This window comes from Acomys russatus, chromosome 7 (assembly GCF_903995435.1).
Source record: "Acomys russatus chromosome 7, mAcoRus1.1, whole genome shotgun sequence".
In the NCBI taxonomy this organism is placed as follows: Eukaryota; Metazoa; Chordata; class Mammalia; order Rodentia; family Muridae; genus Acomys; species Acomys russatus.
The window spans coordinates 58,606,393-58,631,560 of record NC_067143.1 but is presented as its reverse complement, the minus strand read 5'-3'; the positions used below and the strand labels follow the sequence as shown (position 1 = coordinate 58,631,560).

At 51.5% G+C, this 25,168-nt stretch overlaps 1 protein-coding gene across 4 annotated transcripts in view; it reads left to right on the top strand.

Moving 5' to 3' along the window:
• Positions 1–1,019: 1,019 nt before the first annotated feature.
• Lmo1 (LIM domain only 1) overlaps positions 1,020–25,168 on the top strand; it is a 37,343-nt gene continuing 13,194 nt past the window's right edge. Inside the window, exons 1-2 of one of the 4 annotated variants that reach the window (XM_051149193.1) lie at positions 1,044–1,181; positions 5,680–5,939. In XM_051149193.1, the coding sequence (XP_051005150.1) occupies positions 5,915–5,939 (25 nt within the window). In that variant the 5' untranslated portion in view covers positions 1,044–1,181; positions 5,680–5,914. Of the gene's footprint in view, positions 1,182–2,289; positions 2,358–5,679; positions 5,940–6,325; positions 6,466–25,168 lie in introns of those variants that run through there. The other 3 variants (XM_051149194.1, XM_051149192.1, XM_051149195.1) reach the window with 3 other exon arrangements.

The window sequence follows — 25,168 nt, the reverse complement described above, 5'->3', positions numbered from 1 at the left end:
GGGGTGGAATGGGGTGAGAACTTGGGGGTGCATGTAGCAAAGCTCAGTCAGGGCAGGAGCAGGTGACTGGGGAGTGGAGTAGATATTGTGGCCTCACCCATTCTGTCCTCGCTGTATCAGCCTAGTTTCTCTTTTGTAGTCTGGGCTTTCCAGGTTTGTAGCTGCAATCGCTGGGCTATCAAGAAAAAGGAGAGGGTAGTTAATATGCCTGGAAGTCACATTCTCAAAGTCAAGCAAAGAAGCACCCCACATTCCTGTGCTGGATCTCCAACCTTGCTCCATAGTCCCAGACCCAGAGCCACACCCAGTTCAACTCACACACGGACACAGACTGATACACATGGAGTTGGATATCCACACTCATACCAGAACGTTCATGGGTTGAAAACTGCACACTTCCACATGCGATGGCACAAATGCCACCCTCCCCACTGGATGTAAGCTCTCCCAGCGGCCCACCACCCTATACATCCCTCACTCAGGCATACAGTCACACAAGCACACACACACACATGCACAGAGTCCCTCACATGCACACACTCTGGCTGTGCTTTTGTGTTTTGTCAGAATTAATGAGAAAAGTTCCCGTGCCCTGCGGGTAATTAGTGTCCTTGGAGTTAAATAAGCTAATGGCGGGCACCTCTGGCCCAAGCAATTATGTTTGTGTATTGAATAATTGATTCAAAGGGGGGGAAGGGCCGCTAATCAGATCTGAGCATAATGAATTGATTTAATTAACAGGGGAATCTGAGGGGCCCTGGGAAATGCAAGCTGCACTCTGCTGAGAACGAGCGCCGCAGACTGTAAGAGGGGACCCTCGCGCGCGGCTGCAGCGGCTGCTCTGGCCCAGGCTCCGGCCCTAGCTCGGGTTCAGGGGTTCCGGCTCGGCTCCGGCCGGGTCCCAGCAGCTCAGCCCACGCGGCTGCGGCCCCGCCCGGCACCCGCCCCCCAGAGCGCCGCGCCCTCTCTGGCTCCTCCCGCGCTCCCTGCCCCCGGCGCTGCGCTCGGGGCGCAGCTCGGTCCGCCCCCGTCGGCGGCCGCGGGGCGCGGGGCCCACGCGCGACCGCGGAAAGCAGCGCAGGCGCCCCGTGGGCAACAGTCCGAGCCGCGAATCCCTCTACATCCTCTGCCAGCGCCTGGCTGGCGCCGCTTGGGGACTATGGTTTTGGACCAAGAGGACGGTAGGTGCCCGGGACACTTGGGAACAGCGCGGGTTCTGCGGAGGCTACCTCCATCCCGGTGGCAGAGGCCCAGGCACAAGTCCTGACTGCTGCTTGGAACCGGTTGGCGGCTTCCCGGAAGCTCAGAAGCTGGACGTGTGCCGTGTGTGTTTGTGTGTGTGTGTGTGTGTGTGTGTGTTTGTGTGTGTGTGTGTGTGTGTGTGTGTGTGTATGTGTGTGTCCGTGTGTCTCCAAGGTGCCAGTCTTTCCGCTCCGTGTTCCTTGCCGGGATGAAGAAGTGTCGTCCCGCGTTACCCCCACCCGACCCCGCTCCCCCAATTCGTGGGGCCTGTTAGCAGGACATGCTCCCGCGCGGGGCAACTTTGTCTTGCTTCCATTGCAGGCACCTGGAGCGCACAGAGACCCACCGGGCGCGGGGCTTGCCGGTTGTTCCCACAGCCAGCCAGTCTCTGTGCCTCCCCTCAGTAGTTTTCAAGTTTTTCCATATTGCTGTGTGAAAGGGATCCCCCAGGGGGTGCTCGGAGAATTTGGCCTGGTGAAGGTGCATTTTAATCGGCTTGGTCCCTTGGCCCTCCCTGCATCGCACCTGGGGTCTGGGACTCCAGGGCCTACTTGGTGGGTGCTGTTGTCTCCGCCCCCTGCAGGGCTGGGAGGTTGCATGCTATCAATTCACCCAGAGTTCTTTAGTGAGTGTCCTGCTGGTTAGGATAGACGGGTGAACTAGCCAGGAGAAGTTTGGGATCTTCGTGGTCTCCTGTTACCGGATCCCTGGTGGCCTATTCGTATTAGGAATCACCTATTCCTCCTATTTTTGGACAGGTGGGTTGGTTGGGCTGGGGGACTGTGGTAGTTGAGATACTGTCTGGTTTTACAGCCTAGGCTGGCCCAAAACTCACTGTGTAACCCAGGCTGGTGTGGATCATATTCTTTTTCTTAAAGATCCCCCCCCCCTTCCCAAAACTGCTGTAAAACTTTGGCCCTCACAAAATCTAAGTCTACCCTTGGATCTAAATAACCACCCCTCCCCTGCTACCTATGCACTGTAGGTATCTCAGGAGGTCGTCTCTGCGTCATCCTCGGGGCTGAGGATGGTTGTACAGTCATGCCTGGAGTATGACATGATAGGACAGGAGGCCCAGAACGTTCTAGTTGGGGGCTGCTGCCACCAGAGAGAAGGTCTGTCTGTGTGGCCTCCTCTTTGGTCTCATTAGTTACTTGTATAATCCTACCATCTCGCCTTTGGTAATGAATTGTCCTGACTTGCCCAGGGCAGTCTGTTTTAGCACAGAAAGTCTTGTAGCATAGGGTACCCCTCCGTCTTAGGGCAGATCTGGGTCCTCCTAAACCCTTAGCCGTCTAAGGGTTCTTGTTACAGTGGTGGTAGGGTGGTGTCCATGGAGGGACAGGGTAGATTTGTGCAGATTTGGCTTAGGACTGTCTAAGGCCTAACAGTTTATGACTGCAGTTTCTGAGAAGGCCTCTCTAGGCTTTCTAGAATCCCAAAGAAGGGGTTTGCAGACTGTGCACTTCTCCACTATAAGCTGGCTGCAAATTCCTGTGCGCTGGCTGCTTTTGTATATGTAGGGGGAAAGGCAGAGGGCATCTGAACTTGGCTAGCTTGCATCCTGATGCCATTGCAAATACTGGCTTACTCTGGTTGTTGTCCACCCCCCCCCCATACCTCTCCGATCACTACCTGTGAGGCCAGTCTGTAACCCCAACTTAGAGATAAGGTCCTTGTGCTGAGAGCAGGGCCTTCAGGCTCAGGCCTGTTGGCCAGCCTCTGAAGAGTTTTGGATTATCTAGGCTGCCTAGGCCCTTGGGTAGCAAATGAAACTGTCCCCCACCCCCAGTGCTGGAACCCTTTTTTTCTGGATGTTTCTGCCAGGCACAAGGGTGAACTGCTGGGACCTGTTCAGAAATATGTGAGGCAGCTGGCAGCCACCCCCACTCTCTGTCAAGCAACCTTGGGCACTGGTGTCCCCTGGCTGTCCCCAGAGGCATTTCGAGAGCATTCTGGAGCACTCTTGGCGGGAAGAAGTGAGAGTGCTGGCATGTATCTAGTGAAAACTGCCTCTTCCAGCCCCAGGGCATCTTGGGATATTCCACTGGAAGGATGCTGCCTGGGACGGGAGGCCAGGAGGGTGGGACCCACCTACAAGTTTCAGATAAGGCCACCCCACAAGTGACACTCACCTCTGGCTCCTTGCTAGGTGTGAGCTTCAAGCTTCTCTAAGCCCCTGAGACTTGCTCGGCACCTCTGCCACTTAGATCTGGTGTTCTCCCTTGAGGGCGAACTGGGAGTGCCATGCTCATAGCTGGGGTGCAGAGGAAGTCACCTGTAGGGACAAGCAGCCTTCACACAGGGCACCTATCCCCTGCTGATGCCCTCCCTGCTGCTTTGTGCCTCAGGCTTGGAAAGCAGCAGTCCTGACTCCTCAAAGGGATGGGTACCTTGGAGGCTGGAGGGGTGAGTTGAGATTTAGACAAGAGAGTGGGGATGTGGTCCCAGCTAATTGAGTCCTGATTTATGGGTCAGGGTCAGGTGCCCCCAAAAGCAAGAAGAAGGCCCCTGAAGATTAGGAATAAGACTACAGACCTTATGTCTCCAGATAGCCCAGAGAGAAATAAATCTTCAAGATGCTGCCCTTGCTGGGCCCTGCACTTGCTACATTGATTGGGCCCTGGTTCACATCAGGGTGGGGGACACATGCTGGGGGTGGGGTGGGGGGGCATCAGCAACAATGAAGCTTCCTCACACGTGGAGAGCACAGCTCCTGTTGCAGTGACAGGAGAGAGATCAAGCCTGCAGTCCCAAGGGACAGTGAGTCTGAGCAAAATGATATATTTAACATCAAATATACTCAAGGACTATTAGGATTAAGTATTCAAGATGAAGGGGAAAGCAAAACCCTCTGAGCTGCGGATGAGGCATCTCATTAGAAACAGCTGCTCTTCAGTTTCCTCAAAGCCTGACTTCCCTGCTTAGGAGTGAGCATAGGCTACAGCGCCGCCCCCCCAGCCCCCACCCCCCCCCACCCCATACTCCTGTAAAGTATGGGGCCCTCCTGCGATGGAAGGGGCGGCAAGCTTTCTTTATGGTCTCCTGTGTACGAGATAGTACCCCAGCCCACACTGCCTGGAGGACCACACGCTTCTCTCCATGGCACCTTTAGAGGCAGAACAGAGGTGACTAGTTCACAAACAGGGAAACTGAGGCAGGAAGAGAAGCCACTTGCCATATCTGCTGTTTGGTAATTGGCAACAAATGGATAGACTCCCATCTCGAGAGCCCCCATCCCCACCCCTACCCCAGGAGATTCAGTTTCTTAGGCCCTGCTAGAGTCACGTCCTCTGCAACTGCCAGAACCAAGCTCCTAACGCTATCCAACTGCAGCTCTTTCTTGGGCTAAAAATCATCAGTTCCATTCCCATTTTGGAGCTCTATAATATCGGGGGGTGGGGGTGGGGATACGACCGTGGTTTAAAAGCAGGTGGTCTTCCTGGAGTAGGCAGCCTGGACAAGGCTTCTTGGGGAAGCGAGATCTAAGAGGAGACATGCTGGGACCTGGCTTCTTTCCTGCTGTGTGAGTTACAGAAATAAGTCAGCTCCACAACAGAATTTTCTCTGCTGTACCCAGGGCCTTAGAATAGTATGTTGCACAAAGTAAGTGCTCAGTAAATATTTGTGGAAGGAGAAACGCCTTTGAACAGCCGTGCTTCCACGGAGAGAAGCTGCAGCAGGATTTCTCCTCTGCACAGAGTCAGGATGCTCATGGGTGGCGGGAATGGGGTAGCAGGACACCACTGTGATCAGGGACAGAAACTGTAGGACGCACACTAGGAAGTTTGTGTACCCTATAGAGGAGTTGACTTTGCCAAACAGCTATAGAATCAACTAGAAACCATAGGCAGAGCTGGTAATGAGGAGTCGTGATTAGAGAAATAGCCTTCCTGTGAGGAAGCAAGAACCAAGGTTGAAGGGGTTGGGACAGGCAAGGGTCCACCAGACTGACTTGGGAGACCAGGAAGAAACCTTGGGACTCAAGCGGAGTCACTCGCAGAGCTGGAGCGGAGAGGCCTCCAGGTGGCGCTGCAGAGCCGGCAGCCGCTCGTTTCCACTCCCCATTAACCCGGCGGGGGAGGGGGGGGGGGCTCGGAAAATGTGTGCATTTATTCAGTAGCAGGAGTGCAAACCTCATACATTGAGGGAGAAAGGCAGCGGGAGTCGGCCGCCGAGATTCCCCCATCTCTTTGAATATAATTTCAGATTGAGATTCAGATTAAATCCGAGGGGAAAACACTTTATGAGGCTGAAAGCTGTGTCGTTGCCAGAGCCAGGGTTATGAGCTATCAAATGCAATTACATTAAGACAGATTATACTGGGCAAATTGAGCCATTTAGAAGGTGAGAATCAAAGAAACGGCTCTGATCCTCTCTTCCCCCTTCTCTCTCCCTCTCCCTCTCTCTCTCTCTCTCTCTCTCTCTAAATTGCAGTTCGTAGTTCCTTGCAATTCTGAGGCACAAAAGTAGGTGAGACCGCTTTTGTATCTGCGAAGTGCTTCACTCCTGAATGTAATTCTAGCTGAGTGCAATCTAGGTTAAGAGCCGGACAAGCGGGTAATTAGAGCCCGCTTGCTGCCGGAGGACCGGCCGCCCAGCCGAAGCGCGCCCGGAGTCGGCGCCCTTTTTCCGGCCGAGCCGAGCAGCGGCTGGACACGGAGCGCCCGAGATGATGGTGCTGGACAAGGAGGACGGTAGGTGGCGGACAGGGGTCCCGATGCCCCCAAAGCCCTCGGCGCGACGCGCGGGATGCCACGGCACCGGGTCCCAAGCACACAGACGCGGGGCCACGCCGGGTTGCGGAGCTAGCCGGCGGCCCGAGGAGGGAGGACTGACCCGGGTGGTGTGGACGAGCTCCTGGCCTCGCGCCCCCTAGGTCTCCTGGTCCGGGGGCTGGTGAGCGGGGTGAGGCGATGCGCCGCGGGGCGGCGTGGAGGCTCAGGCTGCCCTCTAGTCTCTGCGCCCTGGCGCTTGGCGCTGAACGTTTGGTCTCTGCGGCTGCTCTTCTCTCACCGCAGCCATCACCCCCGCGCCCGCCCGCCCGCCGCGTAACACGAGAGGCGCTGAGCGCCCAGCAAATCAGCAGCTTGGGGAGAAACAGACTAGAGAGCTTGGGGGCGAGCGAGAGCTCGGGAGGACCTCGAGAAAGCCGGGATGCCGGGCCAAGAGGGGAAGGCCAGTTGGGCCCTCCGAGGGAAAGCTGCCTGCGAGCAGGACTTGGTGAGAGGAACATCTCTTGTTCTGACCTCTACCTCTTGACCCCTTGAATGTGAAGGCAAGAGTTTGAGCCAGAGGAATTGTCCCGCCATAGCCAGTAGCACTCCAGAGGGAGTGGTTTGAGGGTGGCCTGGATGTGTGGTCAAGAGCCTAGGTGCATTCAAGAGGGCTTTGGAGCTGAAAGGCCACATAGCTGTAGCACTCCACTAGCAGGTGGTCTCATAGACCCCCGAAGTCTTTTTGGGTGGGAGTGCCTTGCAGTAAGTGGCCTAAAGGGTTGCAGAATCCCAGCATGTGTCCTGTGACCTAAGACAGGTCCCAAGGTCCAAGGAGTCCTTGGGCCCCCATAGGTAAGGCTTGTGTGTTTTGTAGGTGCTGTAGCTTGGAGAGGTGGGCAAGATTGTTGGCAAGCCCACTGCGGCTGGCATTTGGGTGGGGACTGGAAAGGCTGGGAGTAATGGGACACCCCCAGGAGTCCTCCATTGGGTCTGTGCCTAATGGCCACTGAAGCGCTGTTGCCATGGTTACTGCCGAACACTGAAAAGTTAAGTGACTTGTTCAAGGTCATACCAGATGCTGTCTCACCCAACTGTCCCAGTCTTAACTATACCTACAGAGCTATCAGCAGGAGAGGGCCTTTACAAATGGGTGGATGTATTCAGGGAAGACACGGGGCCGGTATGTGCCCGAAGCCTGGCTCTTGGCATGAGGGAAGGAAGGAAGAGATAAAAGAGGGGGTCTAGATGTTTCTGGGCTGGCTAGGGCATAGCATCATCTTCAGCACACTCTGCTCTATTCACAGACCCTCCTCTGGAGCTCCAGGAGGCTATCCCGAGTACTGAGCTCTGTTTTACATAGAACGCAAGGAGAAGAGCCAGAGAGGAAGAGAAGAGCCATTGATTCGGCTGCTTGCATCAGTAATTCCTTACCCTGTGTTACTTCAGATCAGGCATGCCCAGCCCCAGAGTTCCCTCTTTAAGAAGGGTGCAGAGGGCCCCTCTTTGGTGTCTTACGGGGACTATCACTATGAGAAGCCTGTAGAAACCAGGGTGCAATCTTTAACCCAAGTTATTCCACATTCTTGGCTCCCCCAGGCCTAAGCCAGGAACCCAGAAAACCTGAGTCTTATGTGAGGGAGCCCTCAGTCCAGGAATATTAGCTGTGTGTTGGCAAGATGGTATTTCCACCTCTGGCCAGGGTCTGTACCTCACACTGGTTTGGGCTCTGGGGTTAATGCTAAAGGCAGCGGATGTCTGGAGACCTTCAGACTGCCGTGTCACTGGATGTCCTGGGCATATGATTCGTGTGGTCACCCACCAAACTACGGAGGGAGAACTCAAGACTTCACACCATCCCCTATCTATACTGACAAGCAATATGGTGCCCGCCACTACTGGTCTCTGGGATCCATGACAATGCAAGGAAAGCAGGTGGCTGGGGTCCCGAAGGTGGCATCTTCATTGGGGAATGAAGAAAAGCTGTGTATGCATACACCCACTGCCTAACTTCATATACAGCCCTGTCCTCCCAGAATGTGGCCACCTGAACTGTGTGGCACATGTGGTGCCCTAGGCCCTAGGGGTGCGCTCCTCAGTGCTCCACGCAGCACCCATTCACCCACTGTCTGGCAGCAGCAGGACCTCAGGGCTCCTATTAGTCTTCCCCAACACCTTTTTTGCACCCGACAGCATCTTATTGAGAGAGGCTGGGCTCCTCTGGTTGAAGTCGGGTCTGCCAGCTGCAGAGGACCAAAGCCCTTGCTCTGCTGGGCTGCGGGGCTTTCATGTTGCACTTCTGAAAGATAATAAAATATCAATCGTTTTGCCCTAGCAACGGGTTTAAGAGACTTTCTGAAGTATTGAATCGTCAGAAAATTTTTTTCTTTTTTGCTTTTAAGCACAGTGCATTATTAATAAAGTAATCCATTAGGTCGAGCAGTGAAGGGTCACCACAGAGACAGAAAGATCTGTTTTGCAAATGGTTAAACTTCGGGTTTTAAGATTAATTGCTTTCATTTGGATGCTTGTTCTTGGCCTAGCCATCTCCACTTTACTGGAACTCAGGGTCCGGGCTTTCTAAATACTGCTGGGTCTCCCTGTCAGCAAAAGGAGAGGCGAGCTCCAATTCTCCTGGAAAAACAGCCCTTCCCCCTGGCACCTGCAGCTTGAGCTAGCACCAGGCTATGGACTTTTGAGTATAGGCAGGGGACACTGAAAGTCCCAGGGGAGAAAAGAAAATCCCTGCTCCAAACCCTACACATCAAATTTGACCTTCACTGGTGGAGAAGAGGGCCCCTGAGTGGGGACACACTGCACAGTAAGAGCTTGAGCTGTGGGGGCCTGGGCAAGAGGGCGATGCTGAGGTTGCCCAGCGGGGAGTGCCGGCATGTTCCCAGATGCCTGCTGGAGCAGGGCTGGTCTGGGTCTAAACTGCCTCTGTAAAAGCCCAGCAGGCTAGCTTGGGTGACCACAGGAAGCACATTGTGGAACTAAACACTAGACATGATTCCCAGAGCATTTTTAATAAGTAAAAAAAAAAAAAAAAAAAAAAAAAAATGCTTAAGGAGGGGTGGAGCTGGGTTGAGGAGGACCAGACAGTGGAGTCTTCAATTGTTAATGACTGCTAGGAACACAGCCTCCTCGGCAGCTGACTTGGTTTGTCTGGGAGGTTGCTGCCAGCAGGGCCTCCTGGTCTGGCCCATCATGCCATAGAGCACAGAGGGGAGTGTGGCCTTGGCCTTCTGGGCTCTGGAAATGGAGATGGGCAGCAGGCCACTGTACTATTCCATAGCAGAGACCCCCAACCCATTGGTGTAAAGGCAGAGCCCAGTGGGCACTTCAGCCTGCTAAGGGCTAGTAAAGGCCTGGCATGGATGGCAAGGCGGGGAACTAGTGCCTGGCAGGAGGAGTTGTCTCCATCCACACCTGCCATGACTAGCCTCAGCAGTGGCACTCTTCCTCTGGGGAGGGAGGCGTCACTGCTCCTTCCTGCAGAAACTCAGCCAGCCAGAGAGTCTGTAATGGTGAGGCTCCCCCACCCCTCCCGAAATGCTGGGCTGAGAGGCAGGTGTTTCACTCAGCTCCCCTGCTCTTCCATTCATTTGCCCACATGGAGGACTAAGGGGGATGGGGGACAGGGAAACAACATAAATTGGTCTGTCGTCCAGAATCCATGTCTCACTAATGTACCCAGATTAACTCAACTGTAAATTGTCTCCTTGGATGGCGGTGTCTTGCTAAAAGTTTCCCATATGATTCATGATTTGGATTGCTTTTAACGGCTATTGGCTAAGCAAGCCGGTGACTGTACAAGGTGATGCAATTGGCATTAGCAAGGGGAGGCACGGGAGCGTGTAATGCAGTCAATACTGCATTAACTACTGATGCCCAATTACAGAGAGCCTTTCAGGAGCATTAAGACCAAGGGAAGCTGAGATCACTAGCCGCTGCTCGCCTAAAAGCTTCACCCTTTGCGTGCCGGGGCTCAGCACTGGCGTGGCCACCTGCTTGGCCTCTGTGGCTGCGGGAGCTGCCTGTCTTCGTTGCTCCCTCCCTCTGAACCTGCCCCACAAAGATTCTTTTGTTTTGTTTTGATTTTTGTTTTTTCGAGACAGGGTTTCTCCGGGTAGCCTTGGTTGGACTCTCTTTGTAGACCAGGCTGGCCTCGAGCTCACAGAGATCCGCCTGCCTCTGCCTCCCAAGTGCTGGGATTAAAGGTGTACGCCACCACGCCCAGCTGGGGTCTGCCTCTCACCTCTTCTGAGACATCATTTCCTCCCCTTCCTCTCCCAAAGGAATCAGGCCCAGTGACAGTCTGGTCCCACAGGCTCTAATTTAAAGAGCCTCTCAGCATTTACAAACAGGACTCAGAAGTGGTCACCTTAGTCTCTCACTCTGAGGACAGAAGGATGGCTGCTGATGAACAGTGGCGGCAGACCCTCTGTGGTCCTGAAAGACACCTGAAATCCAGCCTCACCTGGGCTGCCGGCTCAAGGCATCCTGTGTTGGGAAATGGCTGTGGCTACACAGGCTGCTCCGTCTTTCAGCAGAAGACAGGGCTGTAGTGATATAATTAGAGAGAGTGGAGCCCGTGGATGACTTGGATCATGCTGGAATTCTAAGCAAATGCAGGTTCAGAGATTTGGGACTCCCCCAACCTGAATTGTACCCCACACAGGGCAAACCTATCTCTCTATGTAACAGAAGAGGTCCCAACTTATTGCTTGGATCAATACCCCAGGATCACAGGGCCTCCCAATAGATACTGATCGTGGCATTAGACAGACCGAGAGTTGGTTAGGGAGATGATAGAGACAGGGGCATGGGTATGCCCCCTGCAGTATGCCACGTTGTTAGCCCTGCTGCAACCTCTACCATTCTGCTGAGCTCTGCCAGTGCACTGTGTGTTCTGTATGCCGTGCTCTGCCCAAGGCTGAGGCTGCTTTGCCTCTGTCCCCTCTCGCCTCTACAATGAGAAAAGCCGACATTGTCACCAGAATTAAATGTGGCACTGGCAGTGCTTATACTCCACCCCCAGGAAACCCCATGGCCATGGGAGGCATAGCTGCTCCCTGCTCAGTTTCAGTACAGTCTGAAAATAAGCCCTTGGCCCAGTCTAGTGGTCTGTTCACTAATGAAAACTGGGTCCTCCTCACTGCCCCTCCTGGCTATTGGTCATCACTAGGAAACAAACTACCTTCACTTTTTACTAGTGTCTGGATCTCCAAGGCAAGCAGCATCATGGAAAATGCCTTCCAGGACACTCTTCCCAAGTCCTTTCATTTATATATGGGGTGGGAGGGGCCATAGATTAAAGGGTCAGAGAAAGCAAGAGAGTTGTCCAAGGTCGTGTGGATAGATAAAGCCCAGAATTTCAGTGTCTTTCTGGTTTCCATGTCCAGCTGATGTGGTCTCTGTCCAGGTCCCAAGGCATGATAAATCTGGGTGCAGATCATCAGATGGACTGAGTGTTCCAGTCATGGCCCTATGCAAGTTACTGACATCCCAAAGAACTGTCCTCAGACTTCCTAGAAGGTGCCAGTGGGCACATACCTGTCCTGGGCCTTTTGGACTGAGAAGGCCCACATATGGATATGACACAGAGGCTGTCCTTCCTTTCTGCCTATCAGAGTTGCATGGAGATCAGGTACACCGGGGCATGCAGGAATCTTCCCAATACCAGACTTCCTAGCTCTTCCTAAAATGAGGCCTCCACAGGGACAACTTGGAATGCTTGCAAGAGCGGATTCCTGTGCATCATTTCCACCTCTGAGCTCAGTAACATGACATCAACAGCTTGGAATCAGCCACAGTATGAATAGTTGTACCCAGGAAACTGGCAAACAGCACTCAGGTCCTTTTCCTGGAGAGCTGATGGCGTGGCATTGTTGTTGTTGTTGTTGTTGTTGTTGTTTTGTTGTTTTCGGCATATGCCTAGGTTGCATTTAAGTTGGACTTGGGGCCTTCCCCCTCTTGCTTCAGCCACTATCACCTTCCATCCCATCTACCATCTGTCTCCTGGTACTTATTACAGAGAGAGCTCTAAGGCTGACTGCTGCCCCAACCATCACACGGGACGATATAGACCTAATGCATCCACGTTGGTGTGTGTTCCATGTGGTCCCAGTGTTTGCCTCCATCCCTTTGCTCCTGTTCTCCTTGCCCTCCACACCATTGCCCCTTAGTTGGCCATGCCCAGAGGCAGCATCCACCTAGTAACAAGCTTGTCTCTCATTGGTTGACTTGTGATTATGTTCTAGCCCAGGAGCTTACTGGGACTGATCCAGGTAGAGACAAATAAAAGCAGGTGGTGAGAGGAATGAGCTGGCTAAACCAGGTTCGTGTGTCTTGTGTGAAGGCCTACTAAGCTTCATCACCAGCTCCTTCCTCCTATCCTTTCTCCTATGAATCATTTGGGTTTTTCTAAGGGACCAGATGACTTCAGTGCAATTTGCTAGCATGGTTCAGAAGACCTGAGTTCTGGTCCTAGTTGAGAGCTGTGTGACGTCAGACAACTTACCGGGTATCACTTTTCTTGACTCTACAATATGAGCAGGTACCTAGTGTCTACTGTCCACAGATGCAATAAACCAGGAAGCCCCATGTCTGTGTAAACTGACATTCCTCTCTGCAGTGTAGTTTTCTTGGCTTTTCTTGGTCCTTAGGTACCCTAAACATATAGCAGCTTCCGTTTTGTTTTACTGAACCCTAAACACAAGGCATTGCCCAATGCATACATATCAGTGACTGCTGTAGCACCAACTAAATTTCAGCAGCTTGAAGCAATAATCATGTATTTAGTTTACAAATCTTTGTGGGTGCTGGGCTGGACTGGGGAGGTTTTCTGGTCTCAGCTAGGCTTCCTCAAACCTGGAGGCTGGAGAATGGCTGCTCAGTTAGATGTAACAAGGTTCAGGACCTTAAAAAAAAAAAAAAAGATTTAGGACCCGTATCCTCTAGTTGTGTTATCTGGTTAGTTATCATGGCAGAGATGAGTCTAGAGAGAATGGATACATGCCAGGCTGCCCAGGCCACTGTTTGGCATGGGGATATTGTCACTTATGACACATTCCACTGGCAAAAAAAAAAAAAATGACCACAAAGTCATCCCAGGCTCAAGGGATTGGGGAGCAGGCTCTACTCTTGAAGACGGAAGGTGGCAGCTTATATCATGAAGGCCATGGCTACCAAGAGGTGTGAAGATGAAGTCATTTTGGAGGCAGCTTTCCATCCATCCCCAGCTTCCTGCCTGCCTGATCTCATTCAGGGCCCATATAACAACCTTAGGAAGAAGCCACTCTTCTTACCCTCATTTCACAGATGAGAAAGCGTAGTACAAAGAGCCTGGTGGATTGGTCCTAGACCCCTCAGCCTTCTAGTGCCAGAGCTGGGCTGTGAAAACAGGAGGCCTGATGGTGGAGCCCTGAGCTCGTTCTCTGACTTGCTGGCTCCCTTTCCCATCTGCTGCCCTTGGGGCTGAAGAGAATTTGTGGGGGAGCCTGTTTGAGGATGACCCGGGGTGGGAAGGAGCTCTTAGGTGGGTTCTATGGTGTGTGTGTGTGTGTGTGTGTGTGTGTGTGTGTGTGTGTATGCATGCATGCGTGTGTGTATGTGTATGTGTGCACTCTGGAGCTGTAGGCCCACCCCTCTAAGGGCAAGCTTGGGGGTTGGAATGTTATGAGCTCATCTCCATTCTTTCTTCCTGCCTCCTCTCTCTGTCCTGCAAAGTCACAGGACAGCCTGGAAGGGGGGGGGGGAACTCCATGGTTAGCCTTACATGGAGCATACATGCAGATGCAGGCAGGACACACCAAAGTCATCGGTTGGCCCCTGGCCTCAAAACAGGGCAGTAAGTGGGCTGGTGAGAGGCCTGTGTACATTCATAAACCAGCTGATTGAAAAGCAATATTTCAGATAAATACAAGCCAGCGATCTATCAGTGGTTGTAATAAAACCCAGGCTTCAGGCTGTGATTTTATTTTGAAATAATAAGAATTGCTTGATTCTTTTTACTTGAGTTACCATGGTAATTCCAGCGTGGAGCAGTGTTATATTGATTTAGAAAGTGGACAGTAATATTTCTTTTGTGTTATTCTGTTTCTAGGCCTTGATTTCTAATTTCTACTTGGAGATTACTTTTATAAATTTCTTAAGTCCTTCCACTTTCTTCCCCCCCCCACCTCCTCACCACCACCTCACAGTATAATTTTCCTCTCATGCACCACGATGTTCTGAGCTTATTGGTTTGCTCTTATTTTAAATTAAACTTGCTGGTTTCAAATATTGAAATGACATCTTTGTCTGTGTCTGTACTTTGGTTTAGCAAAATATTACAGTCTGACGTTCTCTGCTTAATAATTTAAGGGAGGCTTTCTGTCGGCCCTCACTGGGTGCTGATAACTTATGACTCAACCAAGGCAGGCCTTAAACTCCTGACATTTTAATATTGTGTGGCGGGAGCAGCCACCCCTCTGCTTTTAGTCTCCGTGGAGAGAAAGCCACATGGTACCCCCAGAAAGGAGTTTTAATAATTCAACCTTGCTGGTTGGCTCTCTGTGACTCCATTGAAAAAGGTGGGGAGGGGGGATGCTTTCCAGAGGAGCCAGGGCAGTGCTAGCCTGGACTACCAGAGAGCTATAGCCAGCACCTTGCTCCAACCTAGCTCCCCTCCTTTCTTGGATATGTAAGTAACTGGTCATCCCCAGTGTCAGATGGGAAGGGTTGCCTGTGAATGCCAGAGTGCTTGGACTCTCTGATCCCCTGTTTTATCTTGGAAGACAAGTGGATCTCACACAGGGTTTGAGTCAGATAGACTAGGTTCAAGTCCAGCCTCTTCACACTTGATAGCCAGGCCTGTCCTCCTGAAGGAAGCTCATAGCTGCCGGCCTGCAGGGTACGGTAAGTCTGCAGGCCCCCCTCAGTAGCCTGAATGGTGGTAGATTAGGTACCAGTGTGTAGCAGACAGCTGGGAACTTGGCACCTTGACACAGTGCACAGCTGTCATCTATTTCTGTGGGGCTAGGAGCTGGGGCAGTTTGATCATCAGAGCCTTGCAGAAGTGATGAAGGATGTCTGTCAGCCAGAGGTGTTGACTCTTCTCAGCTCCCCCTGGGGAAATGATCACTTTTCAGCTCTATTACTTGCCTGTAATGATCCAGCCCACAGGTGGGTCAGACTAGGTAGGCCTCTCTGGCTGCCTCCTACAGGTGACTCTCTGTTCCAGTCTTGTGGGCCTCAGCGGCAGCTCACGGCAATCTCTGCACTCTGGCAGCTTGCTTCTTGAAGGCCACCAGGAGAAAGACTCAGGAGGAAGCGACAATCTGCTTCTGCCACTGCACCTTAGGGGCCCAGGTGCCCAATGGTGACCTGCACTTCCCCTAGTCCTAGGAAGCTCACCTTTTATCTGGAAGCCGCAAAGTCTATAAACCCAGCCAAATAAACAAACAGAGCAAGCCAGGGAGGGTCTCATATAGCCCAGGCTGGCCTTGAACTCCTGATCATCTTTCCTCTACAGCTCCATTTTGCAGAGGAATAGGTCACTCCCAGAGTAGGAAATGGGATATCCTAGAAAGTGGGTGAGGGGCAGGATTAGATGGGGAAATGACTGGCTCTAGTGTTATGACTAGACCTCTCTCTCTCTCTCTCTCTCTCTCTCTCTCTCTCTCTCTCTCTCTCTCTCTCTCTCTAACACACACACACACACACACACACACACACACCATAGACATTCTGTCTGGATGTAGAGATTTCCAGACTTTGGGTTTTTGCTTTGTTTTGTTTTTAAATATGTGGTAAATGTGCTAAGACCACTAAGGAGCCTGCATAGTAGCTTGTCAGTTGCTCAGAGCCTTCTCTCTGTCTCTGTCTCTGTCTCTGTCTCTGTCTCTGTCTCTGTCTCTGTCTCTGTCTCTGTCTCTCTCTCTCTCTCTCTCTCTCTCTCTCTGTCTCTCTCTCTCTCTCTCTCTCTCTCTCTCTCTCTCTCTCTCTCTCTCTCTCTCTCTGTCCACCTTGGAGGAGGTGAGAGTGGTCCCTTTTTGAGCCAGCCCACCTGTAGGTGTTAGCTGAGGACTCCCATCCCTAATGGCTTTGTTAAGTGAGATGAGGACAGACCTGTAAGGCAGCCTCTGCAGAGATGGCTTTACAGTTCCCTGTGAGGGGGCAGGACTCCCAGAGACTGGAGCACTCCCTGTGCCTAGGGAGGACAGAGCTGACAGCTAGAACTCCATCATCCCCACCCTGCCCCACTGCCTAGTAGTATGTCCTTGGGCAGGCCCTGGCCCCATTTGCATTGGCAGGGTGGCTGGACAGTTGGGCTCTTTGCTTGTTGTTGGGAGGCTTTCTCTTCCAAGCAGCTGCATACCCGCCTCCCCTACCCAGAAGCCATTTCCCATCTGTGAGGCCTCTTCTTGGCAGAGGCCAGGACCCTGGGGAGCATCGGGCAGGGGGCAGGGCTCCCTGGAGCACCTGGTTGCAAATTGGCACTCACCCAAGTGCAGAGTGTGGTGTTCTCACCTGCCTGTCTGCCCCAAGGATGCCTTTATGCTGCTCTTTGATCTCAGGCGGCCTTTATCAAATTCATAGCAAAGCTGTCTTACCCACAAAAATAATATCTCATTAGTATTATTGAAAATGCAAAGTTAAAAAAAAAGATTCCATGGAAAAAAATTAAAATCAGTTGAAATAATTAACACAGAGTAAAGCTGGCAACAGTTAAGCCTGCACCTGGTAAAATATGTTATTGACTAAAAATTGACAGAAGAATCAAATCTTCCTGACAAAATTTAGATCTGCAGAAGTTGGCTCTGGAAATATTTTCTGGGAGAAATAATTGTCATAAAAGATGTCTCAACAGTCTCAAAAGAAGTCTTATAAATTAGACAAACACTCTAATTTGTGAGATTGTGTATGAGCTCAAAACCAATCATGGACCAATTTTTAGTAGTCACTAAATTTTTTTTTAATAATTGATTTCTGTGAAGATAATACAAATACAATTAAAATGGAGGGGTGTGGCTTCATAATGTTGAACAGAAAAATTGATCAAGAAATCAAATTGACCTAATGAAGCATATTAAGAATTACTTTCTTAATTAAAACCATCACCTTTGATATAGTTATTATCAAAATACTGGGGGGTCAAGAACCAGGTCCTAATAGCAGGGGCTAAGTGAGTTCATTTGGATGAGCAGTGAGTGAGTTAACAGGTGAAGGGGGTCCAGAATGGTAGGGCAGTGTGAACCATTTGTCCTACAGAGAGGATGAGGAGGTGACCAGGGAGATCAGTCACTAGAGCTCAGAGCATCATTGGTATGACCATAGTGGGATCATTGACAGAACCACACTATTGTGAGCTATGCCTTGCTTAGGAATGAAGATTCCTGGTGAGGCCAATGGCAGTACTCAAGGGCTCTGGGCAGAATCAAGATGCCTTATCAAGATCATCATGGACAGTGGACTGGAACGGATAAAACTAGAAGCAGAGAATGGAGCATTCAGTGGGAGGAAGGGGTCCTCTTTCAGCCTTGCAGACTGTCACTCTCTTCCACTCTCCAGTTCACGTGTCCTTTTACTGTCCTTTAGTTTCCTTGCTGGCTTGCATTCTAGGCCTACAGAGGAGGCAGTGGAGATGGGTCTGGTTTGTTATGAAGGAGGCAGTTAACGTCTACCCGCAGGGGAAAGAACCTCCAAGGACATGGGCTCAGACACTGCAGAAGGAGTCTGTAAGACTTCTTTAAAAGAATTAACGCTCCATGCAGGTCTGACTAATTTCTGCAGAGGTGGGACACTGGCTTAGGAGGTGGCAATCATGTCTCTTGTCTTTCTCCTGCTCTGCTACCCTCTATCTGTGAGATCTCAGGGAACTGTTCTTCTGCCCACTGCGGAGTTAGCCTGGGCAGACCGCCTAACTTCTCTGATCATTGGTTTCCTTATAAGTGAATTATGGCCTACAGCATGCTTAGTGTTCCCTGCACCAAAGAACTGCTGGTGGCTTTGGAAAGCCAGGAGGATCTCTGGCCATAGCATCCTCTAGACATCTCCTCCATCCTAGACTCCCCAGGACCTGAGAAGAGAAATCTGAAAATTTATAGAGCAGTTTTCCTAAGGTGCAGTTTCCTGAGATGGCACCCCATGATGAGACCCATGGGAGCCAGGCTCATGCGTAGAAAATGGGCACATATCTGTTGATATGGAGGCCCAGACATCCCTCTCATAAACCAGAGCCATTTCCACAGGTTAAAGACATGGAAGCTGGCCTGCCTTTGTGGACACACAACCCTCAGCTCAGGCTCTGGGGCAGTTGGCCTTTTCTGGCCACAATGTGTACCCAGTACCCCCTGCTGGCAAGAATGCTTTATCATTTTGGCCTTAGACTAGCCCCTCCAAGGACACCCCTGTTTCCTTCCCTCCTGCCCATGTGCCTGGGATCAGAACTTTTAAACCCTGCCCAAGATGAGGCTCACAGGTCCCAGGAAAGGGCACCATCTCTCCCCAATCTCCACTGTGACCTAGTCATTGTGCACACCCAACTATGTACCTCTGATGACCCATACAGAACATGCCACTCTTCACATAGCAGTTGGCATAGTCACACTGCCCCACATAGAACACGGTCAAGGTTCTGAAAGACGGGCCCTCCCTGATAGGCACGCCCTCTTTGCAGACAGGGCATCGTCCTTGAAAGACATAGAAGCGTCAGCAGAGAGCCCTTCCCTGGTGGTCTAGTGGTTGAGATGTGGCACATCCTTAACCCTGCCCTGGGAAGATAAACTGATAAAATTAGTATGTCATTCCTTTTCATGATCCAGTGATATTCTACTGTGTACACATATTTTTATTTATCCACTTGTCAAATGATAGACATTTGGATTACTTCTACTCCTTGGCTGTTACACATGTTGTTCAGACCAACATTTTTATTTCTCTCGGACATATTCATAGGAGTAGAATTGCTAGGTCATATGAAAACTCTGTGCTTAGAGATATTTGTTGTTGGTGGTGTATGTGTTGTGTGTACATATATGTTTATGAGGGGATGTGCACATACCATGGCACGTGTGTGGTGGTCAGAGGACTACTTGAAGTATTGGTCCTAGCTTTTTACCTTATTTGAGGCAGGGCCTCTTTGTGTGCACACCAGGCTAGATGGACTACAGACTTCTGGGGCTTTTCCTGTCTCTGCCTCCCACCTTCCTGTAGGAGGACAGGGGTTACAGAGTCATGCACCTCCGTGTCCAGCTTTTATGTGGGCCTGGGTGACCAGCACTTTAACCACTCATCCATCTCCTCAGCCTAAGGTATTTGTTCACAAGTGCTTAGGGCCGTTTATAGGAAAAGTTCACTAGCTGTCTGAGCTTCCAGAAGTGCGGTCCCTGCTGGCTTCTGGGATTCCCTGTAACCTGGCTAGCCTCAGTTTTCTGGTCACCTCAAGGGCTTTGAAAAGTAATTACTACTTGTGGGACCTGTGGAAAGTTCCCGAATGGTCTTCTTGTTTTAGCTGGTTGCATTCTTTCACCCTCAAAGTTGGATATGGCTGCTCCTGTTTCGAAGATGCCAAAGCGGAAGCTCTCAGAGAAGCTAAAGAACAGTCTACCTTGTTAGTCAGTGGTAGAGTCCGAACTCAAACCCAGACATTTCAGAATCTTTGAACTCAACTCATCCCTGCCTCAAATGTATCTTGGCCGGCGGGGGGGGGGGGGGGGGGGCGGAGGGGCTCGCTGAGCAGGCGTCAGTTCTCTGCTTGCTCCTGAGCACAGGAGATGAGACAAGAGCCCAGATACAGACAGGTGTAGGCTCCAAGGCAGACCATGTTAGAGAGAAGGAAGTCTTTCTTTTTAGCTGGGAGACTGTGGAGAAGTTTCTGCACCTCTCTGCTCTGCATTCTCCCATCCCAGGAGATGAAGCTCCCATAGCAGATCGTCACCCTGGGAGGGCCACACAGGAAGTGTCTCCCACAGAGGGCATTAGGTAAAGTGCCCTGGGGTGGCTAAAGCCTGAGGAGGAGAGTGTGGGAGCATCGTGGAGAAGTAACTGGCTTCTCTGCTGCCTCTCATCAAGCATGAGGGAAGAGAATCTACTCACACTGGTTGGAAAGGTGAGCCGCTGAAGGTTAGAGGTAGGAAATTCCAGTGTTTGCCAATCTGGAGTTCCCAGAAACCTAGAGGGGTTTGAAGGAGTCCCTGGAGATCTGACCCTGGAGGAGAGATGTGGGCAGGTCCCTCTGGTGCCCCTGATCTTCCCCTCCCCTCCTGCCTGCTGATGCCTGGAGGGGGGGGAGGGGGCGGGGCTTGCCTGACTGCCTCAGTTAGCCCGAGCGGTAATAAAACACTTTAAATTTATTGTGACATTTGGATTTAATTAAAAAGTACATACTTAGAGAAGTAGAACATAATGGGGAGAGAGGCAGGGTGGCTTTCCCCCTCCTTTCTTCCCCAAACTAATTAGCGTTGTATTTTAAATTGTTTATGTGCCGCTAATCATCCTAATAAATCATTTATACTGAAAAAGACACACTCGGCTGTGCCCGCCGCGCGGGTTCCGCTCGCCGGGCTCTATCGCGAACAAATTGATCTAGAAGTGAATTTATTAACCACTGGGGAAGAAATCATTAGTGCTTTCTCTAAACATTCCCCAGGTACGCTTTATCGCCACAGTTTATGCTGTAACTAAAAGGAGCATTACCCAGGCCTTTGCTGCAATTTCCTTGAAAAGCCAGCAGCCTACTCCTAAACAAGGGGGTCCCTGCCTCCCCTCCCCCATGTGATCTAGGAACCCCAGCCTCTGTTCCCAGTGTTCCTTTTTAAATAGTGTGTTCCCTGTGAAGCAGGGACAAGACCCCAATGCTCCTGTGGCTGTTTGTCCCCTGCTGACGTTTCAGGGTTATTGAGGTATAAGTTGTCTTAGGACTACCGTGGCACAAAGAGGGCCTGAGGTCTTGGAGGAGCGGGAGAGGCTGGGTTTACAGAAACATTGGGATCTGAAGCTTGTTAGAAGGTAACTTCACTCCCCAGAGCCTGAGAGGACATCAGCTGTGGGTTGATGTAGGCAAACAGGGACCCAGGGTGGAGCACAGGACCCAGCTGCGCTCCCTGGAGCACACACTAATGATCTGGGCCGCCAAGGCCACCTTCTCACAAGCTCTGAAGCCTTCTCCAAGGTTTGGCTGCAGTAGTCTACTCTGCCCAGGTTCCTGGTGAGGCCTGTTGCCTTGTGTATTGCGGTGACTTCACAGTCCCCCAGACACGGCCTGACGGCTTGACCAACAGTCAGCTCCCAGCTACAGATACCATGTGGCACAGCTAGTTAGCTGCGCTAGCAGCAGTCTATCCTGTTGACTGCCACATAGGTCTCCCCTGCTTCCTGGAGGCTGTGCTCCCAGGCTTCGTGCTTGCCTGGGACTGAGCTCCCTGTCCTCTCCCTCCATTTTGCGGGAAGGGAAGTTTGTTGTGAACAAGGATCTTCCCCTCTGGGGGCTCATGGCTGGTCTAGAATTCATCGTTATCCCACTTTAAAGCCCACCATCTAAACGTTACCCAGAAGGTCGGGCCCCTCCTAGTCCTGCAGAGAAAGGCTGCAGTAGCTCCATCAGCAGGCAGCTCCAGCCCCGTGTTGTTCCAGCTTATACCTAGAAATTTCCTGTCTTTTTGTTTTTGGTCCAGAGGACAAGGTGAAGTCTTCCTCCACCGTCCCTCTCATAGTAGCTAGCAGGTGTTGTGTGCTCTGCTGCTTAAAGAAAGCAGCAGAGTGCAGCAGCTGGGTAGGCTGAGCCGGCCTGGAGGGTTCCCTCTTTGTGCCTGGAGAACACATTTAAAACTTTGAATTCAAAATTGATTTTGAAGGGCCCTAATCTCTGATCCCCCGACGCTCATGGTGTGTCTGCAGCTCCTGCCAGACTCTCGTTTTCTGGTTCAGCGCGCTGATGCTCACGTCCCTGATGCTGTGAAATTGAGACTCATCTGAGAGTCTGGGTCCTCCTCCTCCTCCTCTGTGGAGATTTCAAGCCTCTTGGGAGTCCCATTTCATTAGATGGGTGACACTGGCTTTGCAGGTGAACCATGATGTAGCTGAGTCACTGTCTTGGGAAAGCAGCTGTCAGACACTTCCTCTCTGGTCCCCCATAGATGTGTGGCTCCAGGCAACACATTTCTAAGGAACATGGGGTGGGATTGGGAGATTCCAGACAGAAAAAGGTTTAGACCTGGAGTTCTCTACAAGAAATTCCAGGGGCTCTTTCTTCCCATTGGCTGCTAAAGGCTCAGCATAGGCTACAAGGGGAAAGCGGTCAGTCACACTTATATATACCCAGAAGACTTTCAGATAAGAGCAAGGGAGGCTAGCTCTGTGGGAGGAGCCAAGGGGGTACAGGACAGAGGTGAAGAGGAAGAGGCCTCCTACAGACCCCTGAACCCTGCAGCTCTGCCTTCCATTCCCTAAAGAGGTCAGAGTATGTATGTGTAAAGGAATCTTGGAGCCGAGCCCTGGGATTCACCTCTCAAAAATTCACTTCAAGAGAGCTAGCTCATCAGAGCAAGGTGTGGTGGCGCATGCCTGTAAATCCTAGCACCGGGGGAGGCAAAGGCAAGCAGATCTCTGTGAGTTCGAGGCCAGCCTGGTCTACAGAGGGAGTCTAGGATAGCAAAGGCTACACAGAGAAACCCTGTCTTGTGGGGAGGGGGATGGGGGGGGGGAGAGAGAATATCAGGAAATAGTTTACTGTACAAGCATGAGGACCCATGTTTGGTCCTTGATACCCATTAAAAACACAGACATGTATGCATACATACAAGAGGGGCAAAGTTGCTTATGGCAGACAAGACTACATGCTGCTATAGCTGTCTCTTCTCCTTTCCGTAGGACCACAGAGCTGTAAGTGTCTTGGGCTATGTGGCAGAGGGGCAGCAGTATGCCATCAAGGCCCCCTCTCTGGGGACCTGTCTGCATAAATCTGCCCACTCCAGCCAGAGATACTTGCCAGTAATATCTGGATAGCTGCCATCAAGTCTCTTCATTCATTTACTGAACTGATGCTTAGGACTGCTGTCAGGTTCAGTAGGAGGAGAACAGCTGTAGATAAGGCGGGGCCTCCAGAATTACACCTTCCCAGGGGCTTCTATCCTTGGGAGAGAAGCCAGTCATTTTCCTAGTAAATTCTCTGAAGGAAAACAAAAGCAATGACCAGTTGCTATTGAGAACCCAAGGGGAAATGATAGGAAGGGAATGGGTGGTTTAAATAAGGAAACGGGGGTGGGAAGGTCCTCTCTGTTGATATTTTTTAAGTCCAAGGAACGAATCTTCAAGTGCGAAGATCCTGAGGCAGGAGAGGGATCTGGAGTGTGGTGGAGCTCAGCAAGGGACGGGGAGGCAGGGGCCAGACCACAACATGCAGAGTGGGTGTTCAGTATACCAGAAGCTGTGGGAAGGTTCCAAGCAGGACAGTGACCAGCCTGGTTCCTTTGGAAAGGTTTTTCCTACTGATGAGTGAAAAATGAGTGGTAAAGCACTAGGCCTGTGGGACCTATGCCCAAATATGGTGAAAGATGGCCGTAGTGGGCTGGGGATGTACCACAGTTGGTAGAGTGTTCGATGGGCATGCATACAGCCCCGGGTTTGTTCCCCCAGCATAAACTGGCTATGGTGCTCCATGCCTGTAACCCCATCACTCAGGAGATGGAGGCAGAAGGATCAGAAGTTCAACATCGTCCTTGGCTACAAAGTAAGTTCCAGGCACCCGAGGCTACACGAGACCCTGGCTAAAACAAACAACAGACAAACAAGCAAACAGACACCATGAAAGTTGGTCTGTAAATGGAAAGAAGCAGCTAGGAAGGGGGAGCCGTGTGTGTGTGTGTGTGTGTGTGTGTGTGTGTGTGTGTGTGTGTGTGTGAGAGAGAGAGAGAGAGAGAGAGAGAGAGAGAGAGAGAGAGAGAGAGAGAGAGAGAGAGACAGGTGTTTGATGCTAAGTCCCTCTAAAAACATGGGGATGGGATTGGGGAGATAGTGCGGGTACTATGAAAGGGAGGTGGAGAAAGGGCACAGAGGCCAAGTCTGGGTTGGGTTCGGTTGGCTTTTTTGGAGACAGGCTTAGCCCCAGAAGTCCTGGAACTTTCCTTGTAAACCAGGTTGGCCTAGAACTCAGAGATCCACCTGCCTTTGCCTCCCAAGTGCTGAGATTACAAATGTGCACCACCACTGCCTGGCCTCGATCTGTAGCTTAATTTGAGACTGCAGGGAAACCAAAATACCAACAAAGCAAAACAGGACACCCATTCCTGTCACAGAGAGGGAGAGGCCACACTGGATACCTGTGCCATGCCAGTTAATGAACTTCAGTGAGTGCACACGTCTTTCTGTGTGTTCAGGTCCTAGTTAAGGACCTACAGAAGACCAAGGGAGACTGTGGGAGGTCAGCCTATGAAGCTGCCTCAGTCTTGGAATTTCCTCCTCCTCGCCCTTCTGCAAGTTCTCAGCTGGCTTCTGGAATATGTGTGTCCCTTCCAAATCCCTGAGTTTAATCCCAACTTCCCCAGCAGTGCTGTTAGGAGATGGGGCCCTTGAGGGCAGAACCTCATGGATGGGATTGGTATCCTTATGCACAGGAGCCCAGAGAATGCCCTCATCCCTTCTGCTGTGTGCAGTGGAAGGACAACAGTCCATGGGCCAGGAAGCAGGCCCTCAGCAGACGGCAGATGGGCTGGTGCCTTGGTCTTGACCCTCCCAGGCCCTAGACTGCAAAAACTGGTCTGTTGCTTACAAGCCAACAATCTGATGTTCTGTCAGAAGTGCCCAAGTGGCTGAAGAACGTCTGCAAGGCTGTTGTCCCCCATCCCTAACCTGAGTCTCAGCACGTTCCATCTTTAGACACACCAAAGTCGCGGTGGTTTCAGGGCAGTTGGCCTCCCCCTCAAAACCCATTGCGTAAGTGCCTCCTGCTTCTTACAACTCTACTGGAATTTGCTCTCTAGGAGGCCCCACCCTGCTGAACCTGAGTCTGCACTCAGCCCCCAACCTTAGCTGTCCCTGCAATGTGCTCCAGAGCTTCCTTCCTTAACAGGGTTCGCTGGGGTTTAAGTTCACTTTTCCTCATTGTGGAAAATGACAGTGTGATGACACCCATGGTCCTGGGATAGGGGAGGCTGGGCATGGGTGCCTGTGTCTGTGGCATGCTTGGTTACTCATGACAGGTTGGCCATGAGGCAGATTGCATGAGATTT